Source organism: Vombatus ursinus, unplaced genomic scaffold (genome assembly GCF_900497805.2).
Source record: "Vombatus ursinus unplaced genomic scaffold, bare-nosed wombat genome assembly UNPS02014778.1, whole genome shotgun sequence".
NCBI classification, from domain to species: Eukaryota; Metazoa; Chordata; class Mammalia; order Diprotodontia; family Vombatidae; genus Vombatus; species Vombatus ursinus.
In genome coordinates, this window is record NW_020954556.1 from 5,583,666 (window position 1) to 5,602,861 (window position 19,196).

General features: G+C 42.3%; 1 protein-coding gene across 2 annotated transcripts in view; it reads right to left on the reverse strand.

Moving 5' to 3' along the window:
• Positions 1 to 19,196, reverse strand: part of IKBKB (inhibitor of nuclear factor kappa B kinase subunit beta) — a 78,067-nt gene that overhangs the window by 40,123 nt on the left and 18,748 nt on the right. For both annotated transcript variants that reach the window (XM_027865447.1, XM_027865446.1), the window contains 3 exons: positions 18,305 to 18,374; positions 6,330 to 6,418; positions 3,274 to 3,363 (listed from right to left, as the gene is read on the reverse strand). In XM_027865447.1, the coding sequence (XP_027721248.1) occupies positions 3,274 to 3,363; positions 6,330 to 6,418; positions 18,305 to 18,374 (249 nt within the window). The remainder of the gene's footprint in view (positions 1 to 3,273; positions 3,364 to 6,329; positions 6,419 to 18,304; positions 18,375 to 19,196) is intronic.

Genomic DNA, 19,196 nt, shown 5'->3' on the forward strand with positions numbered 1-19,196 from the left:
TGAGTTCTTCCGTCCGCCAAGCCCCATGGGGAAAGGCAAGACATTCAAACTACCCCCACTTTCATTCTCCTCCAATGTGCCTCGGTGGGTATTAGGTGGAGCCACACCATGCCTGATCTGCACAGAAGAGGGTAAAGGAAGAAACTTCCTTATTTAGTTCCTAGGCTCCAATTCCAGAGGCTCCATCTTGTTCTCCTGGTTCAACTCATTAAACCAGAGGGAAGGACCAGGGAGAAGGACTCCTGGATTTTGTTTTGATCCTTACTCTGCCTTGGGGGGATGGGGAGGAATGGGACAGCAGAGAAGGGGAGGTATTGGATACAGTTTTCCCATGCTTCAGTGTCCCCCCTCTTTAAATGAAGCCAGCATCACTGTCATCACCATCATCAACAAAGGTTGACTGAGTGCTTGCCATACCTGGGAAATGGGTTAGATAAGGAAGATACCAAGAATGTTATTGTGTGGGGAACAACCCTATATAGGGAAAAACTTTTTTAAATGGGGTGGGGGATATTCTAAAAATATGACTTCTGAGAAATGCACATATTTTTAAATGCCAGAAAAGTTTGATCTCCATGACATACAGTGCCTTTGGGGTTTAAGCAACAATGTGGAGGGGCTGAGGGGATTGGGGGGAGGCAGTACCTTTAAATGTTTCTCAGAGAGGGGCAGCGAGGTGGCACAGTGGATACAGCACTGGAGCTGAAGTCAGGAGGACCTGAGTTCAAATCTAGCCTCAGACTAAACACTTGACACTAGCTGTGTGACTTTGGGCAAGTCACTTAACCCCAATTGCCTAAAAAAAAAAACTATGTTTCCCAGAGGACACAAATGGCTTGTTTTGCCTCTGGTGTTAAGAAGTACAAGACAGGATTCCTGACCTCAGGAAGCTTCTACTCTAAGGGGGCAGGATAAATGTTGTGAGGAAAGTGCTTTTTTAGGGGCAGCTAGGTGGCACAGTGGATAGAGCACCGGCCCTGAAGTCAGGAGGACCTGAGTTCAAATACAGCCTCAGACACATAACATTTACTAGCTGTGTGACCCTGGGCAAAGTCACTTAACCCCAATTGCCTAAAAATAAAAATAAATAAATAAATAAGAAAGTCAAACAGCATTAAAAAGAAAAGTGCTTTTTAAAGTGCTATATAAATTCATCTCCAGATAGAGAGCTGATGAAGTTAGGCCACAGACTGAAGCATATTTTCTTCTTTTTCTTTTAAAAATATTATTTTTGGACATGGATAATGTAGGAACTATACATATTTGTAATGGGTTTTAGTTTTTTGTCTTCTCAATAAGTGAGGGATAAGGAGAGGGAGAAAATTTGGAACTGAAAATAAAAGAAAACTGAATTTTAAAAGGTGCTATATAAATGAGATGATAGAAGGTATAGCACAGTGGGTAGAGAAGGGGTCTCAAAACCAGGAACACCTGGATTCAGGCCCTACCTCTGACATATATTTGGGGTGTGACCCTAGGCAAGTCAGTTAACTTCTCAATTTGTCCAATAGCATTGGTAGGAGTTTTCTCATTAGGAATTCCCTGGCCCATACCAGTGAAATCACAGGCCCGGTCCCTAGCCTATGTAAATGAGGAGCACGATAATGATTTTATATTTGAAAATATATAAGACAGGCCACATGGCTTAGTGGAAAGAATGCTGCTGAACTTGGGAGTCATTCTTGCTAGTTACATGACCAGTCAAAAGTAAGTTGCTTAAATTTTCCACATCTTACTTCTCTCCTTTGGCATCAGAAGACCTAGATCTGAAAGGTGGGAAGAAGAGGAAGGCCCAAGGACTTCTTGTTAGGTAGGGTATAGAAGTGATTCTTACTTAAGTACAGGTGGGTCTCTAAAGTTGCTTCCAACTCTGAAATGTCAAGATTCTCTGATTCTGTGATTCAACAGGAAGGGGAATCCACCCATAAGGAAGGGAGTGTTGGAAAGATAAGCAGTCTTATCACTATATTGATTAGAACTAGTGATGACATATCACATCAAGTTGGACATGGCCGGAAGAAAGAGTATTTGGTATGTCTGGCTTGAGGGCAATGGTACAGAGACAGACAGCAATAATTAAAAGGCATCCAGATGCTGGTTGAATTTTTGACATGGCCTGAGCATCCTTCCACGTAGGATAAAGAGTAGGGGCCTAAGAACAAATTGCTGGGGAAATGCCTATAGACTAGGAAATGGTTAAATAAATTGTACCTGAATGTGATGGCATATCTTTGGATGAATAGGAATAATTTGGAGAAACACAAGAAGACTTATGTACTGATGCAGAGTAAAATAAACATAAATAGGAAAGCAACATACATAATGACTACAGCAAAGACCCAAAATCTGAATCTGAAAGCTATGTAATAACAATGACCAAGAATCCCGGTCCTTAAGAACAAATGAACACAGGTGGGGAACTCTAGCCATGGTATGTTGTGTGCACTGTCAGACTCTGCTGATGTATTCGTTGGTTTTGTTAAAACTGTATTTTTTTTCTTTTTAAAAAATTCTTTGTCACAAGAGATGGCTCACTGGGGAGAAAGGGAAAAGGGAGATATTTAAAAATGGAGGTGATGCAGAAAGAAAAGATATAAAAAAATTAAAAAGAAAATAAAATCTCTTAGAGGTGTTCCCATAGCCAGCAGAAGATAAACTGATGGTGGGTGGATCCCCCGCAAAAGAGGTGCTACAGAATCTACAAAATTATGGTGTTCACGGAGTTATCAGATCCCCAAATCTAATCATGAGATTGAAAAATGGGTGAGGTACAATTAGGACAAATAAAAGGAAACTACTTCATAGAGCAGGCAATAAACAAATGATTATAGTAACAGTAAATGGATCTGAAAAAGCCAAACTTTTTTTTTAAAGATGGAAAAGATGTTTAGTCATCTGACTCAATCCAACTTCCTCAGGCTATAGATGAGGAAATTCAGGCCCAGAGAGGGCCATGGCTTTCCCAGCCATACTGGGAATTGAAGGCAGAGACAAAGTCATAAATGGCTTCTAAGAGAAGCTGGGGTATGACTCACAGAAGGACCACCATGACCCATCACTTGGGACTGCTACAAATAGAATATTAGGATGGCTGGTTCATGGGGTTGATCCAGCAAGATACCTTTCCCATCCTTCCCACCTTCCCGTGAAACATCCACGGGGATGGCTGCGGTGGGAACAAAACTGAGCATTTCTGGAATCCTGGAAAACAAGGTGCCTGTGGGTGTATCACAAGGAAAAGGAACGGGTATATGTGCCAATCCCACCTCTTACCAGATACTGCAGCGTCCCCACAAAAGAAGTGCAAAGACTGCCTTGATCCAGCTCTTTAGCATACCCTAGGTCAATGATCTTGTGTATTAACTGAAAAAAAAATGAACAAACACTCAAGGTTTATGAAAACAACATGCTGTGACTCTATTCTAGAATAAACATCTTTGTGCTGGAAAGAAGAGACAGTTACGGTATGGCATCTTAATGGTAGACGGTGTGAACACCCTTTGTCTGATATAGGGAGCTCTGATGTCAGAACAATTAGCAACAATGAGTGTACAGAACAGTACACTGGGACACAGGTGACTGACTCCTTTTGGCAGCCTGACCATATATCCTGGTTTCCCAAACTGAGTTTAACCTAGGAGACTTTAGGAGGCCTGAGAGTTCTGTCATTGCAATCCTAAGATACCAGCTGTGGAGTCCCAGTATGACCAAGGCTACTGTTCATCTTCCCACCTGAAAAGAACAAAGCTGCCTGTCCACTGCTACTCACACACAGATGTTTCTCAGGCAGGAACTTCCGGGAGAGGCTGAAGACCAGGGAAGATGGCATCAGCATCATGTAGCCAGATCGGGCTTTGTAGGACATAGACTCACCTTGTTCAATGTGAACCAAGAGCAATCTTGGCTATGAACTAACTCTCCCGGCCCAAGGGTAGATTTCCTTAGGCCTTCCCCCAACCCCCACCCCATTCCCTTTATCTCCACCCCACTCTTTTGATCTCAAGTTTGGCCTTTAGATCAGCGGTGTCAAACTCAAGGTTGCAGTTGCCAGGTGGAACCAGATTAAATTATAATTGGGAAAGGTTTAACAAAATAAATAAAACACATAGCCAACTTTAATTTGTGGGTTTTCTAAGTCAACATGAAACCCTCAGGGCAGCCCATTTTTATTTGAATCTGACACCAGCTATTTTAGATGAATGAATGGATGAATTTATTAAGTGCTGAGCACTGGGCTCAGCCCTGAGAATACAAATACAAAAGCAAAGACAGTCCCTGCCCTAAAGGAGTTTGTATTCTAATAGGGGGACAGTGAGGACCAGGGAGGCTACTCGGGTTTGGAAAGTTAAAGGGAAGATGAGGGGAGGTGGTGGGGCTAGAAGGAGGAAAGGGGTATAGATTGACATACCTTTTACAAAAGCGTTGACAGAGCTAATTTGATTATGGGTCACAGACTTCCCTACAGTCGTGGGGCTGGCAGAATAACGGCTGAGGAGTGAGGTGGACCCAGATGTAATGTGTGATTGAGGCAACCACTGATAGGAGAGGGAGGCCCCCGGGCCAGAGTTGGGCTTTATTGATGAAACCTCTCATTTTGGTGCCTGGACACACCAGGCTTGATTTAGGCTCCCATGATAATGACAACAACAATAACAACAATAATAATAGGCAGCTAGGTGGCGCCATGGTGCATAGAGCTCTGGGCTTGGAATCAGGAAGACTCATCTTCCTAAGTTCAAATCTGGCCTCAGACACTTACCCTGGACAAGTCACTTAACCCTTTTTACCTCAGTTTCCTCAGCTGTAAAATGAGCTGGAGAAGGAAATGGCAAACCATTCCAGCATCTCTGCCAAGAAAACCCCAAATGGGGTCACAGAGAGTTAGACATGACTGAAAAACAACTGAACAACAACAAACTATGTGCCAGGCCTGTGATGATGATGATGATGATGATGATTTCATTTCATCCTCAAAACACTCCTGGGAAGTTGGTGCTATCATTTCCCGCATTTTATAGATGAAGAAACTGAGGCAAACAGAGGTTTAGTGATCTGCCCATGGTCACACGGTTAGTATGTATCTGAAGCCACATTAGAACTCAGGTCTTCCTGACAACAGGACCAGCACTTTATCTGCTGCTCCACCTCAATGCCCTATTTATGTTCTATTCGTTGCTCTCTACTCTGGTAACTGAACCCCTATGCTCAGTATAACCTGCATCTTGCTTCTGGTCCCTTATCTACACTGAAGTTTTGCAAAGGACTTTACAAACATTATCTCATTTGAGCTTTACAACAACCCTGGAAGGTAGGTGCTATTATTATCCCCATTTTATAGGCGAAGAAACTGAGGCAGACAGAGGTTAAGTGACTTGCCCAGGGTCACACATCCAGTAAGTGTCTGAGGCTGGATTTGAACTTAGGTCTTCCTGACTCCAGGCCCAGCACTCTGTCCACCACATCACCTAGCTACCAAAAAACCTAGTCCACTGGTGGGTGGGGAACCTGCAGCCTTTGACTGAATCCAAACTTCACAGAATAAATCCTTTCATTAAGTGAAGTTTGGATTCAGTTAAAGGGCCACACTTGAGGACCTAGAGGGCACATGTGGTCTCGAGGCCTCGGGTTCCCCACCCCTGACCTAGTCCCCACCAGCAGTGGCCTCTACTCACCAACCCTTTAAGTTCCAAGCAAAATACCCCTCCCCTGGCCACCATGACTAGAGAGGACCACCATGAGGCTGCTACAAACAACAGAATAAATACCAGGAAGGCTGGATCGTGAGTCTGACCCAGCACCATATGTTTCCTATGTTCCCATGAAACACCCAGATAGCTGGATGGGTGGGGAGACACTTCCTCCAAATATCCCCTGCCACCCATATCTTTCTTCTGCCCAAACATACACAAGTTCTCATGCCTAAAAGTCTCAGTATTGGCATCAAGACCTAGAACTGGCTTTCAACTGGTGTCCCGTATAGCAACCAAAGTGGGGGCTCTCAACACCAATGGGAATAGAGGTCTCATTCCAAGAATTGTAGGGCCCTCAAGGATCAGGGGTAAATAATATTTTCCTTATCAGACCTGTGCCACCTGGGCTCTTCATAATGCTAGCCATTCAAATGCGCTCTGATCTGCAAGAAGTTTCATACTGAGCTGCGTCTTTCAAGCTATTAAAAGTGGTCCCAGAGAAAATCAAAGCTTCACACAAGGAAATGAAAATACAAACAGAGAGACAGAAAAACATTTCCTCTTCCCACCAAGAATGGGTTCCCTGGGATGAATGCCACACACAAAACCATCAGTCACCAGACTCTGGTTTCCACTCACCCTTTTCTCTCCTTGTTGCAGGACAATATTCTCAGGCTTCAGGTCCCGATGGATGATTCGGTTTTCATGAAGGTATCTAAGTGCTGAGGCTGTGGTTTGGAAAGGGAGCAGTTGTTAAGTCTAAAGAACAGCTCACATTTTAGGATTTTCCCCATTACTCTATAGCTCAATCCTGAACTCTTTCCCATTGCTCATTAAGAAGGAAAAGATGAGGGTCTCTAGAGGAGTGCTGAAGTTCTCACTTTTGTTTGGTGTAATGTTTTTAATTAAAATTTTTTAATTAATGACAAGAACTCCTGACGTTTATATAGTGATTTTTGGTTGTACTTTTGATGTCATTAGCATTGGGAACTCCTGGGGAAAAAGCTCCTTCAAAGATGCAGACTAAAGACTGTTCTGCAATTTATAATTTGGAGAGCTGCCTGGGTGCCCTGCACTGAGAGGTTAAAAGAATTCCCAAAGATCACATAGCCAGGGTGTGTGAGAGGCAGGACCTGAATCCAGATCCTTTCTTATTCTGAGGCTTGGCATCTCTCTAATAAGCTAGGCTGCCACTCTCTAGAAAATGCTTCAATTTTTACAAATTGCTTTGCTCACAATAATCTCATGAGGTAGGTAGTGTAAATTCTCATTTTACAGATGAAGCTAGTGAGGCACAACGTCATACAATTTTCTAACAATCAAAGCTGTCCCAGAATGGAATGAGCTGCCTCATGAGAAGGAGATTTCCCCATCGTGGAAGTGCTCCAGGCAAGGCTTAATGATGACAAAACAAGAGACCAAACAAGGAAGGCACTTGACCAAAGGAACAGATTAAGTTGAGGAGGATACTGTAAGGTAAAATTAAGTTGGGGACACAGCAGAGTATTTTATTGAAAATGATGACAAAAACCTTTACACCAGGACAGTTTAGTAGAAAGGTACTAGACTTGAGAGTCAGGAGAAAAGACCTGGGTTAAATTGTATACTTTGATGTATACTAAGTGTGTGACTTTGTACAGGTTACTTGACCCCTGTAAGTCTCACTTTTTTTTTTTCTTATATGGAATGATGACAATAATACTTGTATTTCCTATCTCAAAGGATTGTTGTGAGGAGGGTGCTTTGTAAGCCTGAAAGCACTGTGTTATTATTATTCCAGAAGTTTAATCAGTCAGTCCTTAAGCATTTATTAAGCTCCTACTATGTGCCACACACTGCATTGTAGCAAGTGAAAATTTTCAAGAGACAGAGTTTCTGGGTAAATTATAATCGATTTTTATTAATTATGGCTAGTAAGTAATCAAGCTCAGTTGTTTCTCTTGGTAATCAAAGAGACCTAACATGGAGTGCCTTGAATACTTACAAAACCTTTGGAAAAAGGGGTGCACCTGAGGTGGAAATCAACTCTGATTGGTTAACAAGTAATGAGAGAATGGAGAGTATAATGAGATGTGGGTTTATTCTAAGCAGGGGCTGGAGAAATGACTCTGATCACTTAGTCTTGGACAGAGAGACTTATCTATACTCAGACCACCCCAGTCTAGGGCGATCTAGATAAAAGAGGGAATCCATTTCCACCCAGACCTATCGGACTAAAACACAATAGGTACAAATCCACCAATTCACCTAGACTAGAATGTCTTTTGATTTTTTGATCATACTTATTTTCCCAGTTGTGTAAGTTTTGCCCAAGATTTCATTTCATTATCAGCCCTGCAGTTCAAAGACTAGCTGAATAACGTACAGGGACTGATTTCTGAATGAGGAAAGAGAAATGGGAAACGCTAATTCAATAATTGGTTGTTAATATGAGATTTCTCTCTCAGTATTAAAAGCTGGGGAAACAAAGGAAGGCAAAGTTCAGGAGGTCCCTGCTCTTGGGAACTCAGTCCAATGAAGGAGACATTAGGCAAACTACTATATACAAACAAGTAGCATAAAATGGATATTGGATAAAACGGAGATAATCAAAAGAGGCAAAGAGCGAGGATTAAAAGGGATTGGGAAAAGCATCTTGTGGTAGTGGGATTTTAGCTGAGACTTGAAGGAAACCAGGAGGTAGAGATGAGGAGGAAGAGCAACCAGGAGAGAGGTACAGTCGATGAAAATGCCCAGAGTTGGGAGATGGAGTGTCTGGTTGGAGGAATAGCCAGGAGACCAGTGTCACTGGATAGCAGAGTGTGTGGGGGAGGGGAAGGCGCAAGAAGATTGGAAAGGAAGGAGGGGGATGGTTTATAAAGGGCTTTGAATGCCACTTCGTAGTTTAGAAAATCAAAGGACCAGGCTAAAAATGTAACTGGGAAATGCTTAACAAAATAAATAAAAATATAAAACGACATAGATAATGTTAATTTGGGGTTTTCTAAGTCAATATGAGGCCCATATAGAGCACTTACTTCAATAGTCTCATTTTATAGATGAAGAAACTGAGGCACAAAGGGATAAAGAAGGGAATAAGCATTTATTTTGCACCTACTATATGCCAGGCACTGTGACATTTTTTTTTTCAAATATTATCTCACATCAAAGACTCTAGGGCAGAGGTTGGCTTAGAACCCAGGTCTTTTGACTTCTTGTCCAGTGTTATTTCCACTATACTATTTGTTTTAGTAGAGTTCATGAAAATACCTTCAATGATAATAACACCTTGTATTTGCATAAGAGTTCATAGTTTTCAAGAGCTACATAATCTCATCTGATTCACAGTTTTTTTTTTTTAATTTTTAGGTAATTGGGGTTAAGTGACTTGTCTAGGGTCACACAGCTAGTAAGTGTCAAGTGCTTGGTCTGAGGCCACATTTGAACTTGGTCCTCCTGATTTTAGGGCCGGTGCTCTATCCACTGTGCTACCTAGCTGCCCCCAGATAGTTGTTGAACAGATGAAGACACCAGCGCCCAAAGAGGTTACTACCAAGTAACTTGTCTGAGATCACATAGAAGAACTAGGGACTAAAAGCTATGTTTTCTGGTATCTGATATTAAAAAACAACTGATATTCATAGCACTTTAAAGTTTGCAAAGGGCTTTTGTTTGACCTTTAAAAGAACCCTGTGAGGTAGGAAGTGCAAGTATTATTTTACAAATGAAGAAACTGAGGCTCAAGAAGATTACATGATTTGCCTATGGCCACCCAGTTAGTAAAGGAGAGATTTGAACTCAGGTCTTCCAGACTCGTAGTATATTCTCTACTATAGCACTTCTTGTTTCTTAATAGGAAATAACCTATGCCTCTCCCCATCTCAAACTTCTCCTTTCCCCAACCTCCCCCCAAATGACTCTTAAAGCAAAGACCAGTTCAATAGAGAACACTTGGACCCTGTCATTACGAAAACAAAACCCTCCTATTTCCTGGGCAGTGGGAAGCCTCCTATTAGTTCAGAGAAGAGTGAATAGTTACTCCATCAAACTACTCATCGCTGACTCATCCAAGCCAGAAGAGTAAGATGAGCTAATACTGACAAAAGATAAGACTTCACATATTGCAGAGGCCAGTCCCAGGCCTGCCAGAAGATGATGGTGTTGGCAGGGCATGCACTGGCCTTCAGGAAGCTGAGCCCTTTTTTAGAGTAAGGAAGGGCCCCCATCATACACCCTTGAGATCTCAGAACATGAATCTCTTCAAGCAGAAGAAAACATACTTGGGTATTCTTAGAAAGGATAATGATCAAGAAATATTTCTACAGAATCCTTAGAAGACTTCCTCCAGCTATTTTAGGAAAGTGTTATGGAAACACCCTGGTCAGTTCCTCATTAACACATCAGAGGAGAGGTGGTCCTTCCAGACAATGGGCAGGGTCCCCAAGGCCATTCATATCCAGGCATCAGTAATAAAGGGATAAAAATGGGCTTGGATGACATTGGCTTCTTTTGAGGGGGAGGGGGAGCTACCAGTGATTTCTTGGGGATAGGGAACTCTCAATAATCAAACCCTCTTTCAAAATGCAGATCAGTAATTATTCAGCAATTTAGCTTTGCAGAATTGCCTAGTGCCCTACAGGTAAAGTCACAAAGCCTGCTTCAGTTGTGGGACTTCTGAACTCTAGTCTTCCAGATCTGAGGCTAGCTCTTATCTTTCTTTATCTAAAGAAATGTCTAAATTTTTGAAAAATCTGAATTACAGACTAATTTTATAGATAGAAATGTAATTCTGTTTACATTGCTTATTGCTAGGTAAACAACATAGTTTATACTTATGTAGTGTAAGGATTTCCTAAAAAAAATTCTTTCATCTTAAGATAGGAGAAGCCAGAGGCAATTAGATAGAGCACTGGGCCTGGAATCAGGAAGACCTGAATTCAAAATGGGCCTCAGGCACTTATAACCCTATTGCCCTGAGCAAGTCATTTCATCTCTGTCAGCCTCAGTTTCCTCATCTCTAAAATGGAGATAATAATAGCACCTACCTTACAGTGTAGTTATGAGGATCAAATGAAATATTTGTGAAGTGCTTTGTTGTTGTTCAGACACGTCTGGACTTTTCATCACCCCATTTTCAGGTTTTCTTGACAAAGAGACTGGAATGGTTTGCCATTTCCTTCTCCAGTTTATTTTACAGATAAGGAAACTGAGGCAAACAGGGTAAAGTGACCTGCCCACTGTCACACGGCTAGTAAGTGTCTGAGGCCATATTTGAACTAATAAGGATGCGTCTTCCCAATTCCAAGCCCAGTAAAGCGTTTAGCAAACCTTTCAAACCATGTGTAAATGCTAGTTACTATTACTAACCCCAGAGGAGGGGTCCTCAGAACCTATCCAGTCCAATCAGTCCCCTCATTTTACAGATGACAAAACTGATCTTGACCCTGCTGGGAATTTAGCTATAGCAGTTAACCCAGACATGGAGACGATGAGTTTGGAACCAGATAGTGAGTTTGGGGTTTTGACTGTACTCCACAGATACAAATGAATCCCGCTAGGTATAGGGGAACTAGGCTGAAGTCCCTGTGGCCGGTGAGGCTGAGGCTGGTTGTTTGAGTTGGGGAATCCTGAGCTGCATTTAGGTTGAAGGCTAATTTGGTGTCCACACTAAGTCTGCCACCAATCTGGTAAGCCCCTGAGGTAGAGAGCTGCCAGGCTGCTTATGGAGGGGCTAACTGGGAAAATGAAGCAGGTTAAAGCCCCATAGAAGGGCAGCTAGGTGGCAAAGTGGATAGAGCGCTAGGCCTAGCATCAAGAAGACCTGAGTCTTCTCTCTATGGCCTATAGACACTTACTAGCTATGTGACCCTGGGTAAGTCACTTAACCCTGTTTGCTTCAGTTTCCTCAGCTATAAAATGAGTTGGAGAAATAAATGGCAAATCACTCCAGTATCTTTGCCAAGAAAACCCCAAAATGGGTCATAAAGAGTCAGACACGACTGAAAAAAACAATTAAACAACAAAAAAGCTTCTGTGCCAATCAGCATTGGGAGTGTGCCTGTGAATGGCTGCTGCCCTTCCAAACCGTCCAGATAGCAAGACCCAGTCTCAATACACAAATAAATAAATAAATACAATTAGCCTAGAGTGACTATTATGAGATGTTTTGGGGAAGATAGTGGAAAAAAAAAAACCAACACTGGAGAAGGGGGAATTCTGTAGAGTTAAAAGAAAGGAAGATTCTGAGGGCTTCAGAGACATGAGGGACCATGTGTATAGATGGGGGGGCAGGACAAAATTGGCTTGGCATGGCAACGGGAAGGGTCTGTTACTCCTGTGCGGTGGTAGTAGGTCAGCTGGAAGCTTGAGGTGGGGCAGGTGATGCTATCAAGGTCTGCCAAGATGACTTCCTCTGACTTCTCTGCAGTTAGCACCTCTCAGCTCACCTCAGAAAGTGCCTGTGAAAACATCACAAAACCACTTCTCTGCCACCCTGACAGCACAGAAACGCCACTCTTTCACTAGCCTGGTTTTCCTAAGTCCCAGGCGTGGGGTCCAGGACGCGTAAATCCTGCTTGTCCCTGGCAATTTTGGAGCTGCCAGGTCTATTGTGGCATTTCCTCTCCCAGACGAGCACCAGGTGATGTGGGGTGTGCTTGATCCATTCATCTCCCCTTCCTCTCCCCCTCTCCCTTCCCCCACCTCCTTTTTCTCATTTTCAGCCAAACAGGAAATCTCCTGATTGAGTGATAGCCTTTTAATGATCTGCCTATATTACTACTACTATGACAAGATTGCTAGGGCTGACTAGAGAACTCTTCCCTCCCCCTCCTTCACCCTGCTCTTCTCCCTATTGAAGCAAAATAAGCAAATGCAATTAGTAATATTCCCATTGCCTCAAAAATCAGAATAATTCTCCCTGACACACAGGCCCCTCAAAGTCCAGCAAAGAACACCTTTCCTTACAGATGTTCTAACTATTTGCTGCCTTGATACTGGACTGATGTTGTTGGACAGGCTGGGCACATGTCCAATTCAATTAAAAGTAACCTTAAGTGCTTACCAAAGCAGAGTACTGGAGTAGAGATCTGGCATGGGAAGACAAGAACACCTGGGTTCAGGTCTTATCTCTGATGCATCCTAAGGTAGGTCTGACTTCTCCGTGCCCCCTGAACTCTCTGACACTGTAAGTTGCAGAAGAGTTTCCCAATTTGCATTGGTGTGGCACACCGGAAAAAAAAAGCCGTGGTACTGGAGTCAGAGGACCTAAATTCAAATCCGACCTCTGAAACATTGGGCAAGTCATTTAACCCCAGGAGGGGCTCAGTTTTCTCATCTGTAAAATAAGGTCGTTGGACTAGATATGCTTCTGAAGTATCTTTCAGTTCTAGGGCTATGACAAGGATGAGATCAATGTAAATTTAAGTATAACTAAAAAAAAGCTGAACTTGGAGTAACTGAAAAGCCAGGAATGGTTAGGAAGAACAGATAATGAAATAGAAAAATGAAATAGAAAAAGAATTAAAGCTAGCATTTACACAGCATTTGAAGATTTTGCAAAGTACTTTACAAATATATCTCATGCTATCTCTCCCTCCCCTCTCTTAGCAGGACCTAAGAGGGCAGAACGTTGTATGGGATCAGACTGTTCCACAAAATTGCTGTTTTTCTTTGTTAAGAGGGAAGGTTTGGTCAAGATGAGGTGGGGGGTGGGAGTCATATTCACTGCCTGCCTTGGAATAATTTTTTTTTACAGACCCCTTTCCTTTACCTACCATATTCAGTTAGTCATTACGACCTGTTAATTTCTCACAGAATTAGAGAACGGGAAAGGTCCCCAGTGGCCATTTAGTCCAGCCCACTATAACATACTAGACAGGGATCCTTCGGGCTCCGCTTGAAGATCTCTAAGGAGAAGAGTGACCCATGTCACGTTTGAACAGCTCTAATTGTTATGTTTTCTTGAAACAATTCCAAGGAGCCATGGTGAAAAATACTATCTGTCTCCAGAGATAACTGATGAACTCTGATTGCAGGTTGAAGCATATTTTTTTTTCACTGTCTTTATTTATTTATTTTTTTTACCTTTTTTTCCCAACAGGGCTAGCTAATATGAAAATGTTTTACATGACTTTGCAATGTATAATTGATATCATATTGCTTGACTTCTCAATGGGGAAGAGAAGGATGAGAAAGAAGGAGAAAATTTGGAACTCAAATTTAAAAAAAATAAATATCAAAAATAAGTTATTTTTTAAAAATACTCATGGGGAAAAAATAAAATGCCTTCCCTTGACCTCTCTAGCCCTCAACTGTCCCCCTCTTCTGAATTGCTATTATTATCAATCATTTATTATCCATTATTGACACATTCTTTCAGTAGTTTTATGTGCTTTAATATAATCTCCTTGTAGACTGAGGCCATGTTTTATACCACAAAGCACAGGAATACATATGAGTCTGGTGCTGGCTAAGTAAGTGATTGCTTAAAAAAGCAAAATGCTATGGAAAAGATAAAAAAAAAGAGAGAGAGAGCCTAAAATAAATGGTCCTTGAAGTGCTGATCCTGAAATTCAAGCCCTGAGTTCAAATCCAGCCTCAGACACTCACCAGCTGTGTGACCCCGAATAAGTTTCTTATCCTCTGTCTGCCTTAGTTTCCTCATTAGCAAAATGGAGATAATAGTAGCACCAGCTCACCAGGATTGTTGTGAGAATCAAATGAAATAATATTTGTGAAGCGCTTAGCACAGTGTTTGGCCCAAAGTAGGTGCTTAATAAATGTTTATTTCTCTTCTCCTAATCCGTGGATAAAGTGCTGGGCCTAGGGTCAGAAAGACCTGAGTTCCAATCTGGCCTCAGACACTTACTAGCTGTGCGACCTTGGGTAAGTCCCTCGATCCTATTTGCCTCAGTTTCCTCATCTGTAAAATGAGCTGGAGAAGGCAATGGCAAACCACTCCAGTATCTTTGCCAAGAAAACCCTAAATGGGCTCACAAAGCGCTGGACGTGACTGAAACGACTCAACAACAAAAAAATTCTGGAAGACTGTATCATTCAAATTACATTAATTGATGAAAGCATTAGGTCAGCAACATTTGAATAAATGAGAATTGTATAGAATTCTATTTGCTCCTAATTAATTCCATTCAGTGCAATGATGCCTATGGCCAACACCAGGCAAGATAACGTGCTAGCCACTGGGGTTACAAAGACAAAAATAGTCCTCATTCTCAAAGAGCTCACGTTTTTATGGCGGAGGAGAGAATACCTCATGAACATATATAAGCACACCACAATGTAGGGAATGAAAGGGATGCAGTGCTCCCAGAACACTGGAGGAGGCAGAGAAGATTTTCAACTGTAGGGATTAGCCAAGGCTATGGAGAGAGGGCAGCACTTGATCTGCACCTTGGAGAAAGATAAAGATACTTGGGAGTTCATTTCAGGCACGGGGATTGCTCCGGCTAATGCAGAGAAGCTGAAGATGGTTTGTTGACTCCATCCTAATTCTCTGCAATCCACTGTGAACCGATAGGAACAAACCCTAAGATAATGAGAGGATTGGCAATTAGGAATATATAGAGCATGGAAAATGTCTGCACTAATGCTGTAATCACTGGACCATTTAGGAAAAGATATTGCTCAGCATTTCACCAAGTATAAAAAGTACACACGAGTTTTTACGAAGAGGATGCTGACCAGCTTTTCTCCCCCTATTGACTGAGGGCTAAATAAAAGGAATAGTCTTACATTAATCTAGAAGATATTTGGGGTAGAAATAAGGAAGAATTTCTTTACTGCAAGGAGAACTAAGATTTCTTGATGGGAATGCATAACAGAGAAAGTCAGAGAGTCCTTATTCTTAGAAATCTTAAAGAAGAGAATAAACAATGATCAGTCCTGGTCCACTGGTTCCCAATCTCAGGTTGCAGTCTACACATAGCTGCAGAGGTTCCCAGGCCTCCAAAGACTCTTCAAAAAAAGCTGGGTTCTCCCCAACGATGACATACCCAAAAAGATTAGAGAAAAAGGGAAAGGACCCTGCTGTACAAAAATATTTATAGCAGCATAAAATATTTTTATGGTGGCAAAGAAACAGAAAACTAAGGGGGCACTCATCAACTGGAGAATGGCTGAACAAACTATGGTATATGAATGGGATGAAATACCACTATGCTGTAAGAAATGATGAAAAGAAATGGTATCAGAGAAACCTTAGACGACTTGGAGGAACTGATGCAGAGTGAAGTGAGCAGATCCAGGAGAACAATTTATATGGGAATAACAACACTGTAAAGACAAGAAATTTTGAAGGACTTAACTCTAATCAAAGCAATGACCTACCACAATTCCAGAGATGAAGCATGCTACCCACTCCTTGATAATCAGAGAGGTGTTAGATTCAGGGTGAAGACCGAGAGATGTTTTCTGAACGTGGCCAATATGCAAATCTGTTTTGCTTGACTAAAGGCAAGTAAGTGGAATAGTGAATACAGCTCCAGGCGTAGAGTCAAGAGGACCCGAGTTCAAATCTGGCCTCAGACACTTACTAGTTGTATGATCCTAAGCAAGTCACTTAACCTAGGTGGCTCAATTTCCTCATCTACAAAATGAGGATGAAAACAGCACTAACTCTCAGGGTGGCTGTGAGGATCAAATGAAATAACATTTGTAAAGAGCTTAGCACATAATAGGTGCTTATCAAATTCTTGTTTCCTTTCTTCTTAAGTGTATTTGTTATGAGGGTTTATTTTATTTTTTCTTTTTCAATGGGTGAAGGGGAAGGGTGGATGGGAGAGAAAGTAGGCCTCTGTTAACTGAAAAAAAAATTTTTTTTAAAGAAATTAGCACCAAATAAAGAGAGTGACTAGGGTAAGCTAAACAAAATTAAAATTACCTTATAAGACAACAAAACAAGTTGCCAAAAAAGAGCAAGAGAGCCTTCCAACCTTACTACTTCATCTTCAGTGATTTAGGGTGTGGAACAACACCAAAGGAGAAGTTGTTGATTTGGTCAGGGATGGAATGTTGATGACATAATCACACTACATGCGGAAAGACACCAAGAAGTTGAGTGGGCTTCCACCCTCACAGAATGCCTCCTTCCCTGGTCCCCAATCCCCCTTCAGCAGACCTCTATGGTAATGAGCCACACTTGGTGGTCAGTGCTGGAGGCAATACGCTGGAGTTAGATAAGACAGGCATCACATCAAATTATGTTTATGGGAATGTAGGAGAGGAAGGACAAAAGACTATTCTCCCTCCCAGGAGAAGATAAAGGAAGGTTGTAGGACTGTCAATCTTCTCTCCTCAAAGGTGCCATATCTTGCCAGTCACTCTTTCTCTTCTTTCTTACCCATGTACTATCCTTAAACAATTTTTTGGGAGGCAATTGGGGCTAAGTGACTTGCCCAGGGTCTCACAGCTAATAAGTGTCTGAGGCCACATTTGAACTCGGGTCCTCCTGACTCCAAGGCCAGTGCTCTATCCACTGCACCACCTAGCTGCCCCCCATGTACTATCAAAGACACCAAAACGGTACAGGTGAGAGTAGAGCACACAATAGATGCCAAAGGAAAAGTGTTGGCGGGAGAATGAAGGGTGGGGAGGGTTCCCCACTATTACCCCCAGACCACAGCTCGAGAACCCCGCTTAAGAAAAGTACATTTGTGCTATGTAGCCGATAGCAGAAACACAAAGATATCCCTCAATTTGCTCCATGACCTCCCCTCTGTAGCCCTACATTCCTCACCTGTACCAACCATCGCAGGGTGAGGCTTCCCACTTTCTTTACTGCTTTCTGGTTTCCTAGGGAATCAATGTGTCTAAAGCCTACCTCCTTCATCTCCTACTACCTTCTAACTCCATGCCACCTGTGGGAGGTACCAAGTTTGGAGGGACAGAGGAGTCTCTCCACAGGTTGCCATTAACACTTAGCCCCTTCCCGGATGCCCACTTGGATTCCTTACACAATGCTTCAAAGACCAGGAGACTAAAGATATTGAGACAAGCAGAAGATTGTAGGAAGCAGGCAACATGGGTTGATACAAGGAGGATACGAGCAGGGTCTTGTGGACTGAAAGACCTGGTTCTAATCCTGACTATGACCCTAAATAGCTATATGACCCTAGACAAGTCCCCTAATCTCCGAGTCTTAGTTTCCTTAGATGGGAAAGAGGGATAATTATCCTTTCATGACTTACCTCCAAGGACTATATTGAGGAAAAGCTCTACATACAAGTTATAAGTATCAAAAGGCCATACAAAGGTCATTTTTCTTAATCTCACTTTTTTGGAAGAGAAAGAATTTATTGCAAGGGAATAAAATTTACTAAAATGACAGCTTAGGCTATCTTTGGCCCTTCCAGGAAAAGAGGGAGTGGAGCTATTTTAATGGGAAAGGAAATCAATTTTTCTGTATACATCATAATTCTTCATAACTTAGACAAGAAGGAAGAGAAATCTACTTGAGTTTGGCATTTATCTGCCTGACCTGCCTCACTTCCCTTCTCTCTCACTCTCAGTAAGAGGACGACGTGTTGAGATGGTTCCCCAGTTCCCCCAGGGCTTGGTGCTGACCACACAACACCCTCCTCCATCCAATAACCGATGCACCCTGGAATCCAATTTACCAATGTCAGAAAGCAGAGTGAGGACGGCTTCTTCCCGAAGGCCACAGCAGTTCTCAAACTGGTTCAGGTACTGTCAGGGTTTCAAAGGGAAAAAAAGCATCAGACTCTATCAGCCTTTTACAGGTAGCAGCAAATTACCCGAAAGCTCACAAAAGCTTTGCACCAGGCTCCACCCCTGTGTAGGATGAACAGTCTTGACTTTAAAGGCTCAACGCACCGGCTATAGTCATCCACTCCCTAGGGCACTGTTGCTTTCTTACGAAATGGGTTGTATCCAAATATAACGTCACGTGCTCTTTGGTAACAGCTCCACGGACGGCAGCACAGTACATCGAAAGGATGCTGGATTTGAACCTGGATAGAATCCTACTTATCTGTGTAACCTTGGACAGGTCACTTAAGTTCCTAGCCTTCATTTCCTTAATTTTGAAATGAGGGAGTTGGATTAGATGACCTCAAAGATTCCTTCCATCTCTTAATCAACGAGCCTGTAAAATCCTTCTTCTTGCCTTTTCAGGGCTGCTGTTGGTATTTATTTCAATTTGACTTTAAATCTGGATAAAGTCTTTAATTTAAGGAGCAGAACACAAACCGCCCAGGTTTCACATATCCCCAGGAATGGCCCCATCTTCGGTCTACACTCTTCTATACAAGAGCTTATTACTATGTCTTCCATCAAAAGAGGATATGTTTTGGAGAGTGAGTACCATTCCCCATCCCCACCCCACCCCCAGCACATTCTAGGGTGGAGGTAAATGAAACAAAGCCATGGCTGTAAGTCTGGATGTGGAGGAAGAGGATAACCATTTATATAACACCTACTATGTGCCAGGCACTGTGCTAACTAAGCTCTTTACAATTATTATCTTGTTGGACTTGCACAACAACCCCG